At 35.8% G+C, this 20,121-nt stretch overlaps 1 protein-coding gene and 1 long non-coding RNA gene across 24 annotated transcripts in view; both read left to right on the forward strand.

Annotated features, from left to right (window-relative positions):
- picalma (phosphatidylinositol binding clathrin assembly protein a) overlaps positions 1 to 20,121 on the forward strand; it is a 45,969-nt gene that overhangs the window by 247 nt on the left and 25,601 nt on the right. For all 23 annotated transcript variants that reach the window (XM_051909248.1, XM_051909256.1, XM_051909251.1 and 20 more), the window contains exons 2-6: positions 16,531 to 16,673; positions 17,523 to 17,598; positions 18,966 to 19,068; positions 19,170 to 19,263; positions 19,444 to 19,555. In XM_051909248.1, the coding sequence (XP_051765208.1) occupies positions 16,531 to 16,673; positions 17,523 to 17,598; positions 18,966 to 19,068; positions 19,170 to 19,263; positions 19,444 to 19,555 (528 nt within the window). The remainder of the gene's footprint in view (positions 1 to 16,530; positions 16,674 to 17,522; positions 17,599 to 18,965; positions 19,069 to 19,169; positions 19,264 to 19,443; positions 19,556 to 20,121) is intronic.
- Positions 7 to 6,066, forward strand: LOC127520764 (uncharacterized). The gene is made up of 2 exons (XR_007932200.1): positions 7 to 5,453; positions 5,638 to 6,066. It is a non-coding gene; the product is annotated as an uncharacterized LOC127520764 (long non-coding RNA).

Here is a 20,121-nt window from a genome sequence, read left to right on the forward strand (position 1 = left end):
GTAAGTGTCATGGGATTTTGTACTACGTTGCTATCGGACCCGCGTTTGAAAGTTACGTCAGTCACTCGTCGCCCTGGGAACGAGAGGTTCTGGGCTCGAGGCCTGCAAAAGATTCACGTTCAGTGCTGCTCGTGTTATTTAACCAGCTTCCTCCAGCGACCTTTGCTGATGTTTAACCGGTGACTAGTGATCATTTGAGTCCCTTTTGCATGGAGTTTTCAGATAGCATGAGTACAGTGCAGCGCATTTAATGATTTAACTTGCTAACTAATAATTAACCACATTTAAAAAATGAGCCCATCTGCTGTCTAATTAGGGCACTTGCAGTCGAATGGATTCATTGAGCAATCTGATGATTGCAAACAAACATTTGCTGCAAGAGAAAATCACTCATACTTTGTCTTTTGAATGTTGCAAAATGAAAATACAGCATGTTTTATTAGGGTCACTTTACCACCATATGACTATTGTGGATTTCTTAAAGGAATAGTTAACAAAATAAAAAAATGCTAAAATTTACTCAACAGCATGTTGTCATAAGACATAAAAGGAGATATCAATTATAAAGAATAGGTATCAAGCTTGATTTTCAGTGAACTTTCAGTTTTTTCTTCACACAAAGCTTTAAAAGACAAAAATATAGTTCACAAGACGTATGGATTTAATGTTTTATGGCATTTCATGGTACTTTTTTGGACCTTGACAGGTGTGTGTATAAATACTGACACCCTTTGGAGTTTGCCTCAAACCCTATAGTTTTTCAGTTCTTTGGTTAAGGTTTATTTCACAATTAAAGTGAAGAACATGCTGACTTTTAGAAGTTATGCAACATTCAATTTAAGATATACTGTGGCAGGTGTTTATAGAGGACTGTGTTGTAATTGGCTCAATCCTGGCAGCGGCTGAACTCATAAGACAGTTCTGTCATGTTAACTTTTAACTTTATGCAGATGTCATATTTATTGCTTGCTATGATTCAGGTTGTCTTCTCAGAGTGAGATGTTCTCAGTCTCCCACAGGTGCTGGCAGGTCTCATAGAGCCTGAATTATGCCTAGTGTTTCTTATAATACTCAGGAAGAATGGCCTCATTTGGGACCCATCTTGACCTTATCAGTCTTGTGATTGTTTGAGTCTGTTTAGTGAGATCTGAAGCCTTTGATTAACTCAAACTGTATAAGTCAATGAATCAACTGCAGTTTGTTCTTAGATTGTCGGCTTTGCAGTTGTTGTTTCTTTTTTTTTGGCAGGGTTGTTTCTTTTTTATTCAAACTTGAAGTAAAATACTTGATCTTTCTGGTTGTGTGTGTGTGTGTGTGTATTTTTGTACCAATGTCAGTGAATGTGGCGCCATCGTTTGAGTCAAATCAAGGCTGGTGGCACCACCACATATAGTCTTTTATCGCTTACCGCTTGTTTACATATAGCTTTTTGCTTTCGTTCCCACCCTACAGTGCTAATTTCCTCATGGCGTAACTATTTTTAGCTGGGTCTTGACAATACAGAATGGCATGTGTGCTGACAGACAGTTTTTAAGGAGAAGAGAGAAGTTCTGAACTCTTAGACTAAGTGGAGGTCAGACGTAATTGCCTTCCTCCCTCAAAAGTATGTGCTTATGTTGAGTTTTTCGTGATCATTGCGTCAAGAACATTGTTCCACGGTAGACCGGTTGCCCTCATGTTGTTCCCGTAGCGTGGAGAGTGTGTGTGTGACGAGGTCTTGTCGGTATTTCAGGGCAGCAGTGCCTTCTGTGCCTGGAGTTTCCTTTGGGACAGAAATAGCAGTGTGTCTCGCTCTCCTTCTGTTTGATTTGAACATTAGATACAGCTCCGGCTCCGTCCCCCAGCCTCTTTGATTTGGGCCGGGTTTCCGGGGTAGGGAGAACATTCCTCTTGAACTACCCTTATTCCAGAAATGACCAGCTGGCTGAAAAATGTCCTTCAATTGTTTCTGCATGTTTTAGTTTAGGAAAACATTTTAGGTAAAAACAAGAACATAGTAAAAATGCAATTACATTTAGACACACAATTCTTTGTAGTTTCACTCTAATCTGATAGAAGAGAAAATATATTTTGTGATTTGATTAATTAAAAAAGTTAAGTCTTTGTTCAGAGGAGTTACACCTTTTGACTTTTTGGCTTATTATGAAGTTTGAGCTTACTAATTTAATACTAATCTAGTTATTGCAGAGGGTTGCTGTGGATCGGCAGGTGCCTTATTCATTCTTTTATGTCCATATATGGACATTGGCTTTTGCTCCATAATGCCCGCCATTATTAGTCAGTAAGGCTGTGTAAGTGTGTTCACTAGCATTTAAGGAAATGCAGAGCACTCGCTTGCTATACTGCTCAAGCTTTACTGAATGTAATGCTGGTTCACATTGGTTTAAGTGTGTAGTTTCTTCTCTGCTAGCATTGCTAAACAGAATTGAACAGAATTTGAAAATACAAACACTCCCTCCATCTGCTAATGGTTGGGCAATCTCCCATAAAATTCGCACGCTTCACCTTTTAAAAGGATAGTGCACCCAAAAATGAAAATTCTGTCATCAATTACTAATTTTTTTGAGGTATTTTTAGAGAAACCTCAGAAATTCCTCCAGAACAAACCTCATTTGTTATATTTGATGTACTCGATGTATGTGTGTTGATCAATGTGAATAAATAATAATATATGAATAGAAACCTAAATTGAAAATCTTTCATATAAAGTGACGGTGTATATTTTCAAATTAAATTAAATCATATACAGTGATTGTATCTCTTCAGAAGATTTAAACCTCTTGATTCACTTTAATTTTTTTTTTAATACAATGTGTTTATAAAGCATCAAAGTTTTGGTAGAATAGACTTTAAATGGAGCGACATCTCTCAGATTTTATTAAAAATATCTTTATTTGTGTTTCAAAGATAAAAAAAAAAGGGTTTGAAATGAAATGAGGATGAGTAAATGATGAGAGAATTTTCATTTTTGGGTGAACTAAGCAAATTTATTTCACAAAAAAGGTTGATACACACACACACACACACACACACACACACACACACACACACACCATTCCCATGTTACTTAACCTACACATAAATTGTAAGAATATGATTAATACTGATGAATAAACAGTATAAGGTAAGGCTATAAAATAGCAGTCCCAAACTAGTTTTTGTTAATACAGTAAAGTTGGTAAGTTGGTATGCGCATGCAAAGGAAGAGTGCAGTACAAACACGGTATAACGGACAAGTTAAGAAAATAACGTTGGAATAATGTCACTGACATATAGCCTGACAACATCTCAGATGCTGAATCAGGACAGCGCACTCAGGCACTACTTAAACTGCTCCTGACAGAATAGTCAACAGCTTTCACACATGTCTTTCAAAATAAAAGTCTTGCATCAGAGAAACATTTAGAATTACATTTTTTGCTGTTTGTTTGACTGCATACTCCGCGACCCACTTAGAACGGTCTTGTGACCCACTTTTGGGTAGAGAAACATTGGTTTAGTGTATGTAAACTGGTGGATTTAGCACGAGAGATTGGATGGGTAGTTGCTGAATTTATTTAAAGGTGATCACACATATACACACCACCAACATCAACAGCGGACCTTCCACTGTTGTATTTCCATGACTTGTTGAAGTCATGTTGGCTGGCCTTCTGTGCCCCAGTGCTGTGTAAGCAAGTTCTGTGGAATCAAGGCTTATTCTGGGTGCTCCTTCATATGAGTCAGTTCTGCAATATGATAGACGCTTCCTAGAATCTGCGTGAGACCAAATGCCCCCCCCCACACACACACACACTCGCTTATCTTTATGGTTTTTAGATACACAGACACTCCTAGCAAAATTAGTTCTTGAATTGAATTAACTCATTATTCATTTTTATTTCATCAGATAGATTTATTTCCTATAACTGCAGAGCTTTTCTGAGCAGCCTGTAGAAGAATGTTCACGATTATGTAATGTTTATCACGCAGTGTACATGATTGCTGGTTCAGAATGTAGTCAAAACAAAAATTATATGGCGTTTTGTCTGCCTGGTTACTGCTGAAGTTTTTCAGAATGTGAAATACATCTTGTCTGATGAACCGTCAGACAGCCAGTGGAAATCGGATCAGTTTTGTTATAATCGTAGATTAAAGTGCTCTCATCTTGATTGGTGTTCCTGCTGTTTAGTATCCATATTTGCAAATACACACTTAAGCCCAATTTTGAGGTTGCGAAAACGAAAGCGCCCTGAGCGTCTGTGCGTCTACCAGTTTGTAGGGCGGAAAAGCTTGCGTAGCGTTGACTGTAACGCTCCCATCCAATCAGCGTGGTTACAACACCCATAAAATGTCATCTGTTTCAACAAAGTGACCCCTTGGACCTGTTTTATGGTGTCCGATCACTCTGGCAGAGATCCGCTGTAAGTCAGTCATGCGACTGTGTGTGTGTCTGTACCTGTGTAGAAATGTAGCATGTGACCTGAGAGGCATCAAATGACAGTCAGTCAAGAAAGAGTGCTGACTCGCTACCCTGCTGTGTGTGAATGGAGACCAGTACTGCTTTTAGAGTCACTGTTTGAACCTCCTAGCTGAGCCTGGCTCTAAAGCATTTGTAGTTGACTTTCTTCATGTTCCATTTCCTAAATTATTGACCCAGTATGCCATTAGCAAAGTGCCTCTTTACCTCACCGGTTTTAAGTGATCAAATATTATGTAACTAGTCACAACAACCCAAATACAGCAGAGATAGAAAGGTTACGACGCCCTCCTTACCACTTTTTGAGCAATGGATGACTGAAATTTAGGGCATGGACAGACCGTTCTGTTAAGTTGCACTCACCAAGCATCACAAAGCAGTTCCAGAATAAGTTTTTTCTAAACTAGTATTGGTAGTATTTAGTGAGGGCAACTTTAAATGACAGTGCTGACTTTAGCTGCTAATAATACATCTGAGTGTAAGTATTATCAAAAAAGAAGAAAAAAGAAAAAAATGCCCATCAGTTTTTGATTAGATTTTGAAAAGTGCAAGTGACATGTGGCCAAGTATGGTGTCCCATACTTGGAAATTGTGCTCTGCATTTCACCCATCTAGGTGCACACACACACAGCAGTGAGTGTTGAAAACACACACACACACACACACACACACACACACCGTGAACAGTAGGCTGCCTTTTTTTTTTTTTTTTTGCTGTGGCACCTGGAGAGTGATTGGGGGTTCAAGAGCACCTCAGTTTCTGGTAATGAGAGTGGAAGTGAGCACTGTTCATTCACTCCGCCCACCTACATTTCCTGCCAGTACTGAGACTCGAACCCATGACCTTTGGGTTACAAGTCTGACTCTCTAACCATTAGGCCAAAACTGTGTGTGAACTTGCAATTGACTGTGGAGGGATGGAGTTTAAACAGACTAAATGATTGGAGAAGTGCACTGAAACACTGAGCGATTACATTAGACATGATACATTTTGGTAAGTTGTATTGTTTCTTTCAGCATAATTTCTGATGTTCATTCATGTTTATTTCATGCTATAACTAGTAGTAAAGACAAAGAGCTGGTCGATTTACATGCGCACCACATTAAAGAGCACCATAATGGGATTTACTGTTTTAATTTCATAATAACTTTGACAATTTTTTTTTTTTTTCATTGAGTTAGAACAGGGAGTTGATCAGCATTCCTGCTCCCAGACGCCTCCCAAACTCCAGACTGCAAAGTGTCTTGTCCTGGATGAACCCAGTGGACCAGTTCAAGATACTTCCTGCATTCTTGTAGGCCGCCAACTATTCAAAATCTAAACAGCCAACAGGAAGTTGTTCCGTAAATCAGAAAAATGTTGGGAGCTGATTAAACGGGAGATGTCTGCAGATAGGAGAGTGCAGTGACTCTTCCATCAAGAGCTGGATCAGGGGAAATTCATGAGTCAAAACTCCTTGAGTCTAATCAGCAGAGTTTTGTTCGCACAGCAGACATGCTACTTCATTCTGAACATTACTGTCTAAATATGGAAAAGTCCAGTGGGGAAGCAGTCCAAGTGATTCAGATTTTCTGTTTATTGTCCTATTAAAAAAAAAAAATGCAAACATTTGCTTGTTTGACGTTTTGTGTATTCCCAGCTGTAATCATTCATCTATTTAATCGTCACTTTTTATGTAGGATTAGCTAATGACTTATGCCTTTCAGCCATGAAGTATTTTTTTCAAGATGTTTGTGAAAGGGAAAATTTACCTTGAAGATATTGGCTTGAATCTCATTCCCAGTCTCAGGTTATTATTTTGTTAATGAGTACCATTGAGAAAACTATTGATAAAATGCCTCCAGCTAACAGTGATTTTAAAATGAGCCCTGACATGAAGTTTTACTTTAGTTACCTTTAGCAGCTGTTCTTCTCTTTTGAGAAGACAGTGTCTTATATGCTTGATTTCCTGTCTGCTGAATACTAGATTACTTTTATTTTTATATGCTTTACTTCCTAAATGCTATTCTTTTTGCATATCTTTTTATTATTAGTCATAGTTCCCAAGTTCACAGCAGTTTATTTTTTTCTGGCACATCTTAAGTTTATGTGGTGTGTTTCCCTGATTTCTGTGCAGCTGTCTCTTTCATTCTCCCTGTTGATCCTCTCTCTCTCTCTTTACCTCCACTTCCTTGACATGCTCTGGATTCTACAACGCTGCAAAGTCAAGCCTACATTCCAACCTAGATATGTTCTTCTTCCTCTAGCCAGTGAGCTCTGTACATGTGGCATTTTTTTTGCCATGATCTTTTTTTTACTGGTGCTGAACGGATGTTTACCACATGGTTTGCATGGAAAGCAATATTGTCTGTTTATAATATGTTTTGAAAAGTGATTTGCAGCACTTAATTATTTATAACTTAAATGCATCAGTCATACACACACCATGGTCTGTCTGAATAGTCGATTCTGATTGGCTAGGAGGTGTGCATTATAAACTGTTTAATGCACAAGTAGTTCTAGTTAGTTTAAACACCTATAGTAATGCGCTGCTTTTCACACAAACACGCATACGTTTCTCGCACACAGAGATCAGAAACATACAGGGGCACAGAAACGCATCAAGTTGCTGACTTTTATTTAAAAAAATAGCATCGCTACTGAAATGCTACATCATATTTCTCAGCGACGATGGGGTAACATCACTGTTTATCTTTGTATCTGATTTACAGCATGCAGAATGCTAGATCTATTGAGACGTAGCTGACAAAAATGTCATTTTTACCCTTCCAGTCAAATATTGCTCTGTAAACGTCAGTAACAGCTTTAACTTGTCAATTTTAGCAAATGACCGTGCTATAAGTGATATAATCCACGGCTAGCTGTGCATTAAACGATTTTTAATTCATATCTTATAGTGTTGTCACGGTACCAAAATTCCAGTAGTCGGTACCAATACCAGTAAAAATTTACAGTTCTCGGTACCAATTTCGGTACCACAGGAAAATCTGTTGGAACTATTTTACTATTTTGTTTAACTAGCCTATTTTTAAAAACATATTAAATATGATGGTAATCATACATATAAATATTTTGAGCGTGTGTGTGTGTGTATGGTAGTGTGTGTGTGTGTGTGTGTGTGTGTGTATATACCTCAATGAAATAAATTTTGAAATGTAAAAAAATAAATAGGCCTAAACAAATGCTCAAACATCCATTTTGAAACAGACGTGCGTGTTTAGCTATTCCTTCAGTGAAACAATACACTACAGCCTGTAAAACTATGAAATAAATATCAGTAAATAATGGTAACCTAAATAATAAGAAAGTTAACTATTATTCTAAAAAACATTCGTTTTTTATTTCCACACAGAGATGCATCATATAGCCGCTCTGCGCTTTGAGAGGGATGTGCACACGAGCAGGAAAGAGACCATTTCTCTTTAATAATATCTTCATGTTATCTCCTGATGTTACAAGCAATTGACACTTATTGTAAAAGGTCTGAAGAGCTAGTTTTATCTTCAGACATTCAGGCTATGTTTGATTTTGCGCTGCCAGAGAAAGCGAAACTAAAAATCTCCAGCACGTGTGAAACGCGCTATACAAATAAATTTGACGCGCCTTAAAAAAAAGTCTAATAACAAGCGCAAACTGTGTTAAATAGAAATTGATGTGCAAGCAAAAAGGTTTCTGTCCTACGGTGTTTTTTCTACTTTACCACAGTAAAGAATGCGAATATAATAGGCCTAATTAAAAGCGAACCAAAGGAAGAAACATTTATAATCCCCTGCGTGAGTGAAGATTAGGGCTGGGTATCGATTCAGATGTCCCAATTCAATTCGATTCTTGATTCGATTCTCGATTATTATTTTTATTCCATGAATTCAATAAATGTTCACTGGCCCCACCACAAAAAAATAATAAATGAATAAAATAGTTATTGTTTTTGTTGTTTTTGACCCATGTATAGCCTACCTATATTGTAATAAATAAGGTTATGACACCCAATATTTTAGATACCAGTGAAATTTAACAATTCTCGATTCCATTTGAGACCACAGCTAAAACTACTAATATAAATTTCAAAGATTATCAAAGACAAGCAAATAGTCATTAATAAAAAAGAACAAATAATTAAACTACAAGCAACAGCTCAAATAAACACTGTATATAATCTTCACTGTACAAAATAAATAAAGGTTAATCCTTATTAAAGTTACAGAAACATTCAGTGAAGATCGGAGTGATTTTCTCTTTAGTTTGATTAACATTAAAACACAGACAGCTTCTGGAATTTTAGGTTTCTGTCACTTTAAAACTAATGCACTGATACATACAATAATGACACGCATGCATTCTTTCTCTACTGCTTACCATAACCGTAACCGACTATGTTTACCGAGATACTCGCAAAGGCGGAGATTTTGAGATAAATTTGTGTGAATTTGTCCGTTTAGACGCAAGGAGAGGTGAAAGAGAAATCATTTTCTTATTTGCACGCTGTCTGAGCGCTTGTTCTCTTTCGCTTGAATGCTTAAATTGGCAAAGCTTGAAAACGCGTGCAAATGATAAACTTTAATGATCATGCAGCGCTGGCCCGATCGGGAAACTGACAGTTCCTTCAACTGTCCGGAATGTCTTTCACGCTGAAAGGCGCAGCTGCATCCGCCATGTTCAGCACTAAATTAATGACACTGTCCTTGCTGTAATATCACAAGGTAAATAAAAGGATGATACTCAGTGGAGAAGACTAGTAATAAGATTAACATCAATCAGATATTATGTCCAATGTTTACAGAAAAAAATCGATACGTGGCTTTTGAAAATCGATATTGTATCGACCACATTTTAAAAAACGATTAATCGAAAAATCGATTTTTTTTGCCCAGCCCTAGTGAAGATTTAGGAAAAGAAACAGAGATTTCACGTTCAGTGGAATAACTAATGGAATATTGTTAAATTCTCTGCTAATCGGGTGACCAGATTGTGATTCACAAAACAGAATACAAAACCGACAAAGCTTAAAGGAACACTCCACTTTTTTTGAAAATAGGCTCATTTTCCAACTCCCCTAGAGTTAAACAGTTGAGTTTTACCGTTTTCGAATCCATTCAGCCGATCTCCGGGTCTGGCGGTACCACTTTTAGCATAGCTTAGCATAGTTCATTGAATCTGATTAGACAGTTAGCATCTCGCTCAAAAATGACCAAAGAGTTTCGATATTTTTCCTATTTAAAACTTGACTCTTCTGTAGTTACATTGTGTACTAAGACCGATGGAAAATGAAAAGTTGCGATTTTCTAGGCCGATATGGCTAGGATCTATACTGTCATTCCGGCGTAATAATAATCAAGGAACTTTGCTGCTGTACCATGGGTGCAGCAGGCGCAATGATAATACGCAGCGTCTCTCACAAATGTCTCAATGGTTGCAAGGCATGCTCCCTGTGCAAAAGCGGGGGGTCACAGGCGCTGCGTAATATCATGAGAGTATAGTTCCTAGCCATATCAGCTTAGAAAATCGCAACTTTTCATTTTCCGTCGGTCTTAGTACACAATGTAACTACAGAAGAGTCAAGTTTTAAACAGGAAAAATATCGAAACTCTTTGGTCATTTTTGAGCGAGATGCTAACGGTCTAATCAGATTCAATGAACTATGCTAAGCTATGCTAAAAGTGGTACCGCCAGACCCGGAGATCGGCTGAATGGATTCGAAAACAGTAAAACTCAACTGTTTAACTCTAGGGGAGTTGGAAAATGAGCCTATTTTCAAAAAAAGTGGAGTGTTCCTTTAAATGTATGATGTACCTCTCTCATTCGGCATGAACCAATATGTTTCCGTGGCTGCGATGTCACATTCAATTGCTAACCTATTAACCTATTTTTTCTATAAACAAAGCTTTGTGCTTCACTCGTGTCATATTCACGTAAAATACTGGCACAGCCCTATCAGTGGGTACAGAATATACCTGGATACTCGGTACTCCCGGTACTACAGAAATGCTGGTATCGTCACATTTTCAAAATTTCAGTACCGACTTGGTACCGAAGTATCGGTACTTTTGACAACACTAATATCTTATATTATATTACACTTTTTTTTTTTTTTTTTTTCTCTTCTGGCAATTCTGATTTGGTGTTACAGTTTATAACATACTATTTGGTGAACCACAGGCACAGATTACAGTATCTAAACTGAAATTACCTGATAACTCAGGAGTTCTTCTTGACTAAGTCTTTGACCCGTGTTACTTGTCTTTCATTTTCTGTCCAGATTAGTCTGCAGGTAGTCAGCCCTTTGTGGATCGTGTTTATGTGATGTAGAGCAGGATTCTGTCTTCTATCTGTCTGCGAGTTAAAGCCTTTGAATCAGGGGAGCAATCATTAACTTAATGGTTTCCTGTCCTCTGCCCTCACAAATGGTTCTCCCTGAAGCGGAACAGAGCCTGGATGGAGAAATATACCCATGTTGGCCTCACTCTTCTCCATCGCCATTTTTTTTCTACCTGTTTTCTGTCCGTTTCTTGGTCTGTGTCTCTTGTAGCCTCCTGCCATTTGTCCAGTTCAGGGGTCAGAGTGTCTAAATAGCTCCATCATCAACCTGTTTTATGACTGAGTGTTTTAAAGGATTCATGTTGAATCTGTTTCCTTCTGTGAACTGTAGGAAGTTTGCAGCATCCTGTTGCTGAGTCAACTATGTTCTCCTGTCCTTTTCCAAAAAGAAATGTTTTTAAGACTAGAGACCATTATTCTGTATTAATGCCATTAGGACTTAGGGTTTGATGTTGCTCTACAAACATCATCCATCTCTTTTGCTTTGTAAACAGAAAAAAAAACATGATTTTTTTTTTTTTCATCAGGCACACAATGCGTTAATATATGACCGTATTTAGCCCAGCCCATCACTAACATTCAGATCAATGTCCCTTGACAATCAACAGTTCTCCTTGTTAATTATTAATGTTAGTCACGCTCTCCTGATATTGATGCTCTGTATGAAGTACAAATGGGTCAATGACAAAAATAAGGATGTTTGAGATCTTTAAAAGATGTAGTTTAAAATGGAAGTGGAAAGTTCTTGAAGTGTAATTGTTATCGGTTAAATCGGATCACAAAACTCGTGGTCCAGATCATATTATCTTTTCTGAGTCTCAGATCGGATAACTTTTCGGATTAGCAAGAAAAAAGATATTGGGGTGCGAATGTAACTTTGCCTTCGATTTAATTAAAACACACTTTAATAGGCTACTTCAATACCATAGCAAAACTACTAGCCTAACTAATACATTTCAAACATTATTAAAGGCAAGTGAACAGAAAAATAAGAACAAAAACACAAGCATAGATATACAATATAACAAAGTTACATATAAAGTAAGGTCTAACTGTAGTATTCAGGTACAGAAATGTAATATTTGGGCCTAAATGTAAAATACCACTATAGTGTTCACTGTATAAATTAAAAATAGATTAATCTTTGTGTGTGTGTGCGACTGCGCGCATAGATTACAGTGTGCACGTACAAATTGAGTTTCATGTAAGTTTCATACATGTTTTTTTTTTTTTTTTTTTTAATTTCTAAGAAAATTGGATATTCGCTAAAATATGTGTATCATGTTTTATGAAGTTACCTTCATAAAAAATACTTACTGCATGTTGGTTACAATGACTTATTTGGTGGACAAACATTTAAATGTATTTAAAAAATTCAAAACCAATAATGATAGAAGATTTAGCCAAAGATTTACACTACCATCCAAAAGTTAGGGGTCAAGAGAGAAATTAATATTTTGATAATAATAATAAATGTTTCTTGAGCACCAAATCAACATATTAGAATGATTTCTGAATGATCATTGACACTAAAGACTGGAGTAATGACTTCTGAAAATTCAACTTTCCAATACAGGAATAAATTACATTTTTAAGTAAATTAAAATATGTTTGGATCAAATAAATGCAGACTTTGGTGTAAGAGACTTAAAAGAAGAAACATTAAAAAATCTTACCGACCCCAAACTTTTGAACAGTAGTTTGTTTATTTATCTGGACAGGTACACCATGAATGTTAAAATGAATTTTAATTTGGAAATTGTAAACATGTTCATTACAGAGGTCATTGACTATATGAATTACATACTGTTTTTAATTAACTTTATAAATTTGGACAAAATGAGTGTCATGTCTTTGACCCAAATGCAAATACATTATATAACTATAAGGAAATGTGTATTTAGTGGTGTAGTTTTGCATATTTCAACCTTAATCATTGGATGGGTCAGGTCTAAAAGTTGTACCACAGCAGTGACCTGTTATTTTTAAGTTTAGAAGCACATGTTAAGTTTTAAAGGAGTAGAACATGAAGATTGTCATCATTTACTCACCCTTATGTTGTTTCAAACCCATACTGAGTTTCTTTCTTCTGTAGAATACAAAAGGAAAACTTTTGCGGAGCTTTTCCCACCATGAATTTTACAGTTAATATAGAGACTAGAGCTTTCAGTAATCAAGAAAGATGCAAAAGCACCTTAAAAGTATAACATTTGTGCTCTATATTCCAAGTTCTTCAGAGTTCAAGTACGACATACAGGTTTGGGATGACATGAGAGTGAGTAAATGATGACAATTTTCATTTATGGGTGACCTATCCCTTTAATACCGACCTTTTCTACCAACATATTTATGAAAGGAAATAAAGTCAGTGTAATATTAAACTGAGAGAACACTGTCTTTGCACATGTTGGAGTGTGACTACTTTGAATATTGCATTATTTACCCTGGAGGCATTTCAGATTATAAGCATCAATGTCAGAACAACATGAATATTTTATTATATGAGAAGTTTGGGAAGTGTTTTTTTTTTTTTTTTTTTGTAGGCCGAGTATCAGGAAAATTTCAGACACTTTAATGTTTAAGCAGAGCAAGTCACATGACTGCTTTGTTTCTCATTACGTGAACATCACATGGTTGGATACACTACACATGCACCCTGTTGGGCCATCAATCATGTCTATCTTCACCCCAGAGAGATAGAGATACAGACTAGATGGATCTAGTTTGGGAAAGAGTCCTACAGATTTCTCATTTCTCCTTTCAAATGTGCTTGTTGGCTACATAAGGGCGTGTAGGGTAAACCCGACAGTGTCCGGTTACCCTGGCGTAGGACGATAACACCATCAAACATCAAGTCCACGGCGTCTTCTGGCTTTGATCTTTCACTTGAGCCCCATGGACATGTACACTTGCAGCGGCGTCATGCTCAGCACAGGCGTTTTGTGTTGGCTCTGAAAAGTCTTTTGTTGTCACGTGGCCAAGCCTTTGTGCAGGTTTAAATGGTGGATGTTATCTGTAAAAGAGAGGGCATTCTGTAGACCACCCATGCTCACTGTGCAGCAAATTTTCACATTCCCACTTCAAAAGGCTGCGTACGCACTAATATTGGGTGGCAATTTGTTGAGGAGTGTGTAATTACTCTTTTGTCTTTGAAATGGGTTGTAGAAAAGTGGCCTTTTCATTTAAGTATGTCTAGAAGAGGTTCCTATGTAAGCTTGTTTTCGCCACTGAATAAAAAAAAAGGTAATTATCTCACAATTCTAACTTTCTTTTTCTTGCAATTGTGATGGTGAGTTTCTATATCGCAGTTTTGATTTCAGACACACTTTAGGTTAGGGTCTAATTCTCACTATTAACTAACTATCAAGCCAGATTCACAAACAGGGCTTAGATTAAGCCAGGATTAGGCCTTAGTTCAATTAGGGCATTTAAGTAGCTTTTATAAACATGCCTTGGAAAAAAAAAACATTACTTGTGTGCATCTTGAGATAAAACACTGGCGGCTCTGATATATTTTAAGATATGTCAGTGCAAGTTGCTTTCTACGGAGCCCCGCACATGACATGCAGGAAAAAAATAGTAGGCTAAATCGTGCGTACGATTTAGTAATTCGTTCCCTCGATTTGATAAATCATGCGCAAAATTTTACAACAAATTAGTAAGTCATGCGCATGATTTAGCAAATTGAGGGAACAAAATAGTAAATCGTGGCCATGGTTTAATATTTTGTTCCTTCGATTTGCTAAATTGTGCTTTCAGTTCCGATTTGCTAAATCCTAGCTTTCAGTTAAAACAGCTCAAACATGCATTTTAATCTTAAGATTTTAATGAGAAAAAAGTCAGAATTGTGAGAAATAAACTCGCAGTTGCGAGGGGAAAAAATTGTGAATTCTGAATTGAGTTAAAAAGTTGCATATATTTTTTATATATATATATATATATATATATATAATATATGCAACTTTTTAACTTTTTAATATTATATATTTGTTTTATTTTGCTATTTTTAACCAGCTTCCATTTAGTTTTGTCTTTCATTTGAATCAAGAAAACTTTGATATAATCCCGTTCAGATCTAATTCCTAGTGGAGAGAGGCGGCGTTGTCCTCCTCCTGTGTCTGGGAGGTTTCATGAATGGCATGATAAGCTGCAGCCCTGAATGAGTCTCACAGTGTTGGTGGCGTAGAGAAAGCCTTGAGGGATCCCGCTCTTGCTTTTGGAGCGCAGATGGCTGTGGAGCCAGGCCAAAGAACTAATAATGCACAGGATATCAATGCATGTCTCTCACTCTTACCATGTCAGCGCTGAATGCTAACGCACTGAGCAGCGGCACCTTAGAATCACACGTCTACAGAGTCGGATCTCTGGAAACGGCGGGTTTTTCGGTAGGTTAGCCGACTTTTATAATGTCACCACCACATTGGAAACTGTGGCATTGAGTTTGAAGGTTAACAGGATACAGAAGTTTCATGCATCAAGTAATTTTTATGTTGTTTTTTTTTTTTTTACACAAATGTCTTGTACATCATTTAGTCAATATTTTGTCATGCTGTATTCATTCATTTTCTTAATGGCATTATAAGAATGATTGACTAATCATTTTGAAGGTTAAAAGGATACAGAAGTTTCACGCACCATCAAGTAATTGTTTTTTACACAAATGTCTTGTACATAATTTAGTCAATATTTTTTCATGCTATTTTCATTCATTTTTTTCAGTGGCATTATAATAATTATTGAATAATAATTTGTCAACAAAAATAATACAGAAAAATAAAATGTATAATTCTCTGCCTTATTTCTGTTTTAATTAAAATCTTTCACTTTTTTTTTTTTTTTTTTTTGACAAAATAAAACACTTTTTGAACCTTGTCTGTAATTTCATTGATGAGATTCACACTGGTGATGCAAGACAACTATAGCCAATGAATTTTTTTTTTTTTTTTATAACTTACAATAACATATAGAATGAGATTTTTGACCAGTGAGCTTTTGTCAATTTGCAAAAGATAGGCTAACTTCTGAATATTTTTTCAGTGAATTGGGTAATAACTGAAATCATATCACAGTCTCTTATGATCACCAAGGCTTAAATTAAAAATACAGTAAATACAGTAACATTGTGAATATTATTACAATTTTAAAATAACTGCTTCTATTTTAAAAATTAAAAAAAAATAATAATAATAATTCCTGTGATGGCAAAGCTGAGGTTTCAACAGTCTTCAGTGTCACATAATCTTTCAGAAATCATTCTGATATGCTGATTTGCTGCTCAAGAAACATTTTGTATTTATATTAGTGTTGAAAACAGTTGTGCTGCTTCATATTTTTGTAAAAACCATGATAATTGTTTTTTTTAGGATTGGTTTGATGAATAAAAATTGTATCTTTTGTAACATTATAAATGTATTTACTGTCACTTTTGAGCAATTTAATGCATCCTTGCTGAATAAAAGTAATAATTTCTTAAAAAAAAAAAAGTCTTACTGACCTCAAACTTTTGAATCATAGTGTCTATGTCAACCATTGACCACCCTGTTCTCTTTATATCAGTATCATCATCTGTCATTTCATAACCCATCAGTTGACCACTAGTTTGGACACGGTGTAAGCCTTTTGAGGAAAGCTGGAATGGAAGGGTTTTTCTAACAAATGTTAACAAGTCAAACAGTTTCAGTTATTTAAGGCACAAATGCAAACACTGTGGCAGTTTGAATTAACATATTGACCTCTTTCAACTCTCTCTCACCAGATCTGATCCAGTGCACCAACGAGATGAATGTCAACATCCCTCAGCTGGCCGACACGCTGTTTGAGCGCACCACCAACACCAGCTGGGTGGTCGTGTTCAAATCTCTCATCACCACACACCACCTTATGGTCTACGGCAATGAGGTCAGCCTCCCAAAATACACACACACACATGCTTTTTTACACACTCGTCACCTTTAACCTGAGTGATGATGCCTAGCCTGATGAACTCATGAATAGTTCACCCAAAAATTTAAAATCTGTCTTGTCTTGTGATTCCAAACTCACAAAATTTTTATTATTTTTTTAATTTTATTTTGTGTATTATTTTTTTTATTTTATTTTGTGTAATTACATTTGATTTTATTTACATTTTATTTAAGTTCTTTTCTTTTATTTTTTTAGTTACTTTGAATTATTTTATTTTTTAATTACATTTTATTGTATTTAAATTACATTTTTAAATTACATTTTATATTTTAATTACATTTTATTGTATTTTATTTATTTTAATTACATTTTTAAATTACATTACTTTTTTTTAATTTATTTATTTATTTTGAATTCTTTTAAGAAAATTCTGGCCACTCTTTTCAATGATTAATAATTCATAACATGCATTATACACAATACTTTTGTGTCATTTTTGACTCTTTACAGCCCTAGTCACCATTCACTGTCATTTTACTGAAAAGAGTGGCCAGGATTCACCTTTTGTGTTCATGGAAGAAAGTAAGTCAGGTTTGAAATGACATGAGAGAGTAAATAATAACAGAATTTTCATTTTTTGGTGAACTAATCCTTAAACTGTTGGTATTTTCAACAGTGTTTGATCACATTTTTGTTTTAGGGCTCTAGCTAAAGCATTTAAACCAGCACGTGTGCCACAGTCAATCAATTTTACACTTGTGGCTTTGACAGTACTGTTTATTTGCACGGTAACTAACTTGAGAATAAATTGAAACATGAACTCTTTGTTCTTCATGTTGACAGAGATTTGTACAATATCTGGCCTCTAGGAACACATTATTCAACCTCAGTAATTTTTTGGACAAAAGCGGGTTACAAGGTAGGTACTTTCAGCCCGACACTTCATTACTCATTCTGTTATTCCAAACACATTGCAGCTGCGTCATCCATTTTCATGAGCAATAAACCTATGACAAATGCAGACATGATGAATATTTGAGAAGCTGACAGAACATGCTCTGCACAGTTTTCACAGTTCTATCATTTTAATGTTAGTCATGGTCAGATGTGGTGTTGGAGGGTCTGCAGTGGAAGCATTAGGTCCTGTTTCTCGCTATTTCTCTGTCTGTCTGTTTGCTCTTCTCTCCCTGAAATCCCTTTTGGGACCTGTTCGGCAACATGGCCGACTTTCAGCTTAAATAAAGCACTAGTGGTTTTATTTACCCAAGGCTTTTCCCATGTTAAGAAGCTGCCTGGCAGCCAGCAATCACAGAAGGCAGCAGGGGAATCAGAGGAGAGTCTTTCAAGAAGGACTCTGGGCCCATTTTCTGAAAGTGACTAGAACTTCCTGGCTCAGATTTTCTTTCTGAGGCACCCTGCAATACTTCATCTTGATCCTTGATTTTATTTAATTTAATTTAATTTAATTTAATTTAATTTAATTTAATTTAATTTAATTTAATTTAATTTTTAATTTAATTTAATTTAATTTAATTTAATTTTATTATTTTATTTTATTTTATGCCATTGCGGCCAAGTACATTCGTGATGTTAAGTAAAATACAATACAAATCTGCAATTAAAAAATGAATAGAATAAAGACAAGAAATATTACATTTTTATCTACATTAAAATGCTTTAGTAAAAATATATAAGAATTTAAAATGCCATACAGGGACTTTCGTGGACATTTTTGAGTTACTGTGAATTATTGAATCAGTGTTTTGAAGACACAGACAGACATTTTGAACAAATTAATTCACAGAAATTAACAAACTTGTAATAGTATTTTTGGCTATTTCTGTCTTTTGTGTTTTCATATTTGCATAATTATTGTAGAATATATTGTAAATATTTAATATGTCCAGCCATATTTGTAATACTTTTATGTGTTGTATCTTTTATCTTTAGTATACTTGTATTTGAGTTTATGACTAGTGGCATAGACTAGTACACATCACGATGACCTGTCATAGTTAGTAGAGTCAGATAAAGCTTACGGAATTCTTGGCTGTGTCATGCATTATACTAACCCTGTGGAAACCGGAATGTTATTTCCTCTTAGCAATAACAATGAGTCACAATCATACTGAAATATTGCGTTCAGGATTCGACTAAAACATCAAGGACTCGCATTTTTAAATATCTGGAATCAGAACACAAGAATATAGTTTGCGGTATGACTAAGTTCAACAACCCGAGGGTCACTGTGAACGCAAAAGACAACATGTTCTGTTCTTCGTGCAGGATATGACATGTCCACCTTCATCCGGAGGTACAGCCGCTACCTGAACGAAAAGGCAGTCTCGTACAGACAAGTGGCTTTTGACTTCACAAAAGTAAAACGAGGGTAAGTCTGATTTCTGATTCTTAAAGCGATAGTTCACCCAAAAATGAAAACTCTCATTGATTCTTTACTGAACTGTACGGTTGTCGTTTTCGTTGTCAAAGGGCGGAAGGTGTAATGAGAACTATGAACACAGAGAAGCTCCTAAAGACCATCCCCATTATCCAAAACCAGATGGATGCACTTCTCGACTTCAACGTGAGTTTGATGACCACAGCTAGACTTTGCTACATGTCCACTAACAGCTTGACCTTTTGTCAATGGAAAAAAAGACCACTTGTTTTTTTTATTTTTTATAATTAAATTAAATTAAATTAGTTATAAGCTCTTGCAGCATAATCATCCCAAACCCAAATTTGGCTTGTTCTTTGTCTGCAGGTAAATGCCAATGAGCTCACAAACGGGGTCATTAACGCCGCATTCATGCTTCTGTTTAAAGACGCCATCCGTCTGTTTGCGGCCTATAATGAAGGGATCATCAACTTGCTTGGTGAGCTGTTATCCTGCTTGAGCTTTCAAAACTCAATGTGGGCTGCCCTACATATTGGCTTTTACCAGTTATCTCTGCTGTTGGTTCCTGTTACAGAGACCTTTAAACTTAAAATATCAACACACTCATCGACAGCTGCATAGGACTCTGACCTGACATGTCACTCAGTTTTATGACGGATTGTTTATTGCCTGAAAGTTGTAGCGCATAAAACAAACCCTTCATGTACATATCAGTAGTCTAAGAATTTTTTTTTTGGGCCAAGTAAGGCCAACGTTACTGTTTAGGGCAGTAAAACTGAACAAATTTCAACTTGAACATTGTCTTATCAAAGAATGATCATGTGATGTTGAGAACCCAGAATTCAATAGCGAGACATTGAAGTAGGGTTGCACAAGTAATCCTTTTTTTTTTTTTTTCTTCTTCTTCCTTGGAACTATTGAATAATAAAAATATTAATAATAAAAATATTTTTCATGATTAACAAATAATTTATTATATTTATTTTTTTATATGTACTTTTTACTTGTATATATTTTAATATCATTAAATATATGTTATTATTA

This window comes from Ctenopharyngodon idella, chromosome 10 (assembly GCF_019924925.1).
Source record: "Ctenopharyngodon idella isolate HZGC_01 chromosome 10, HZGC01, whole genome shotgun sequence".
NCBI classification, from domain to species: domain Eukaryota; kingdom Metazoa; phylum Chordata; class Actinopteri; order Cypriniformes; family Xenocyprididae; genus Ctenopharyngodon; species Ctenopharyngodon idella.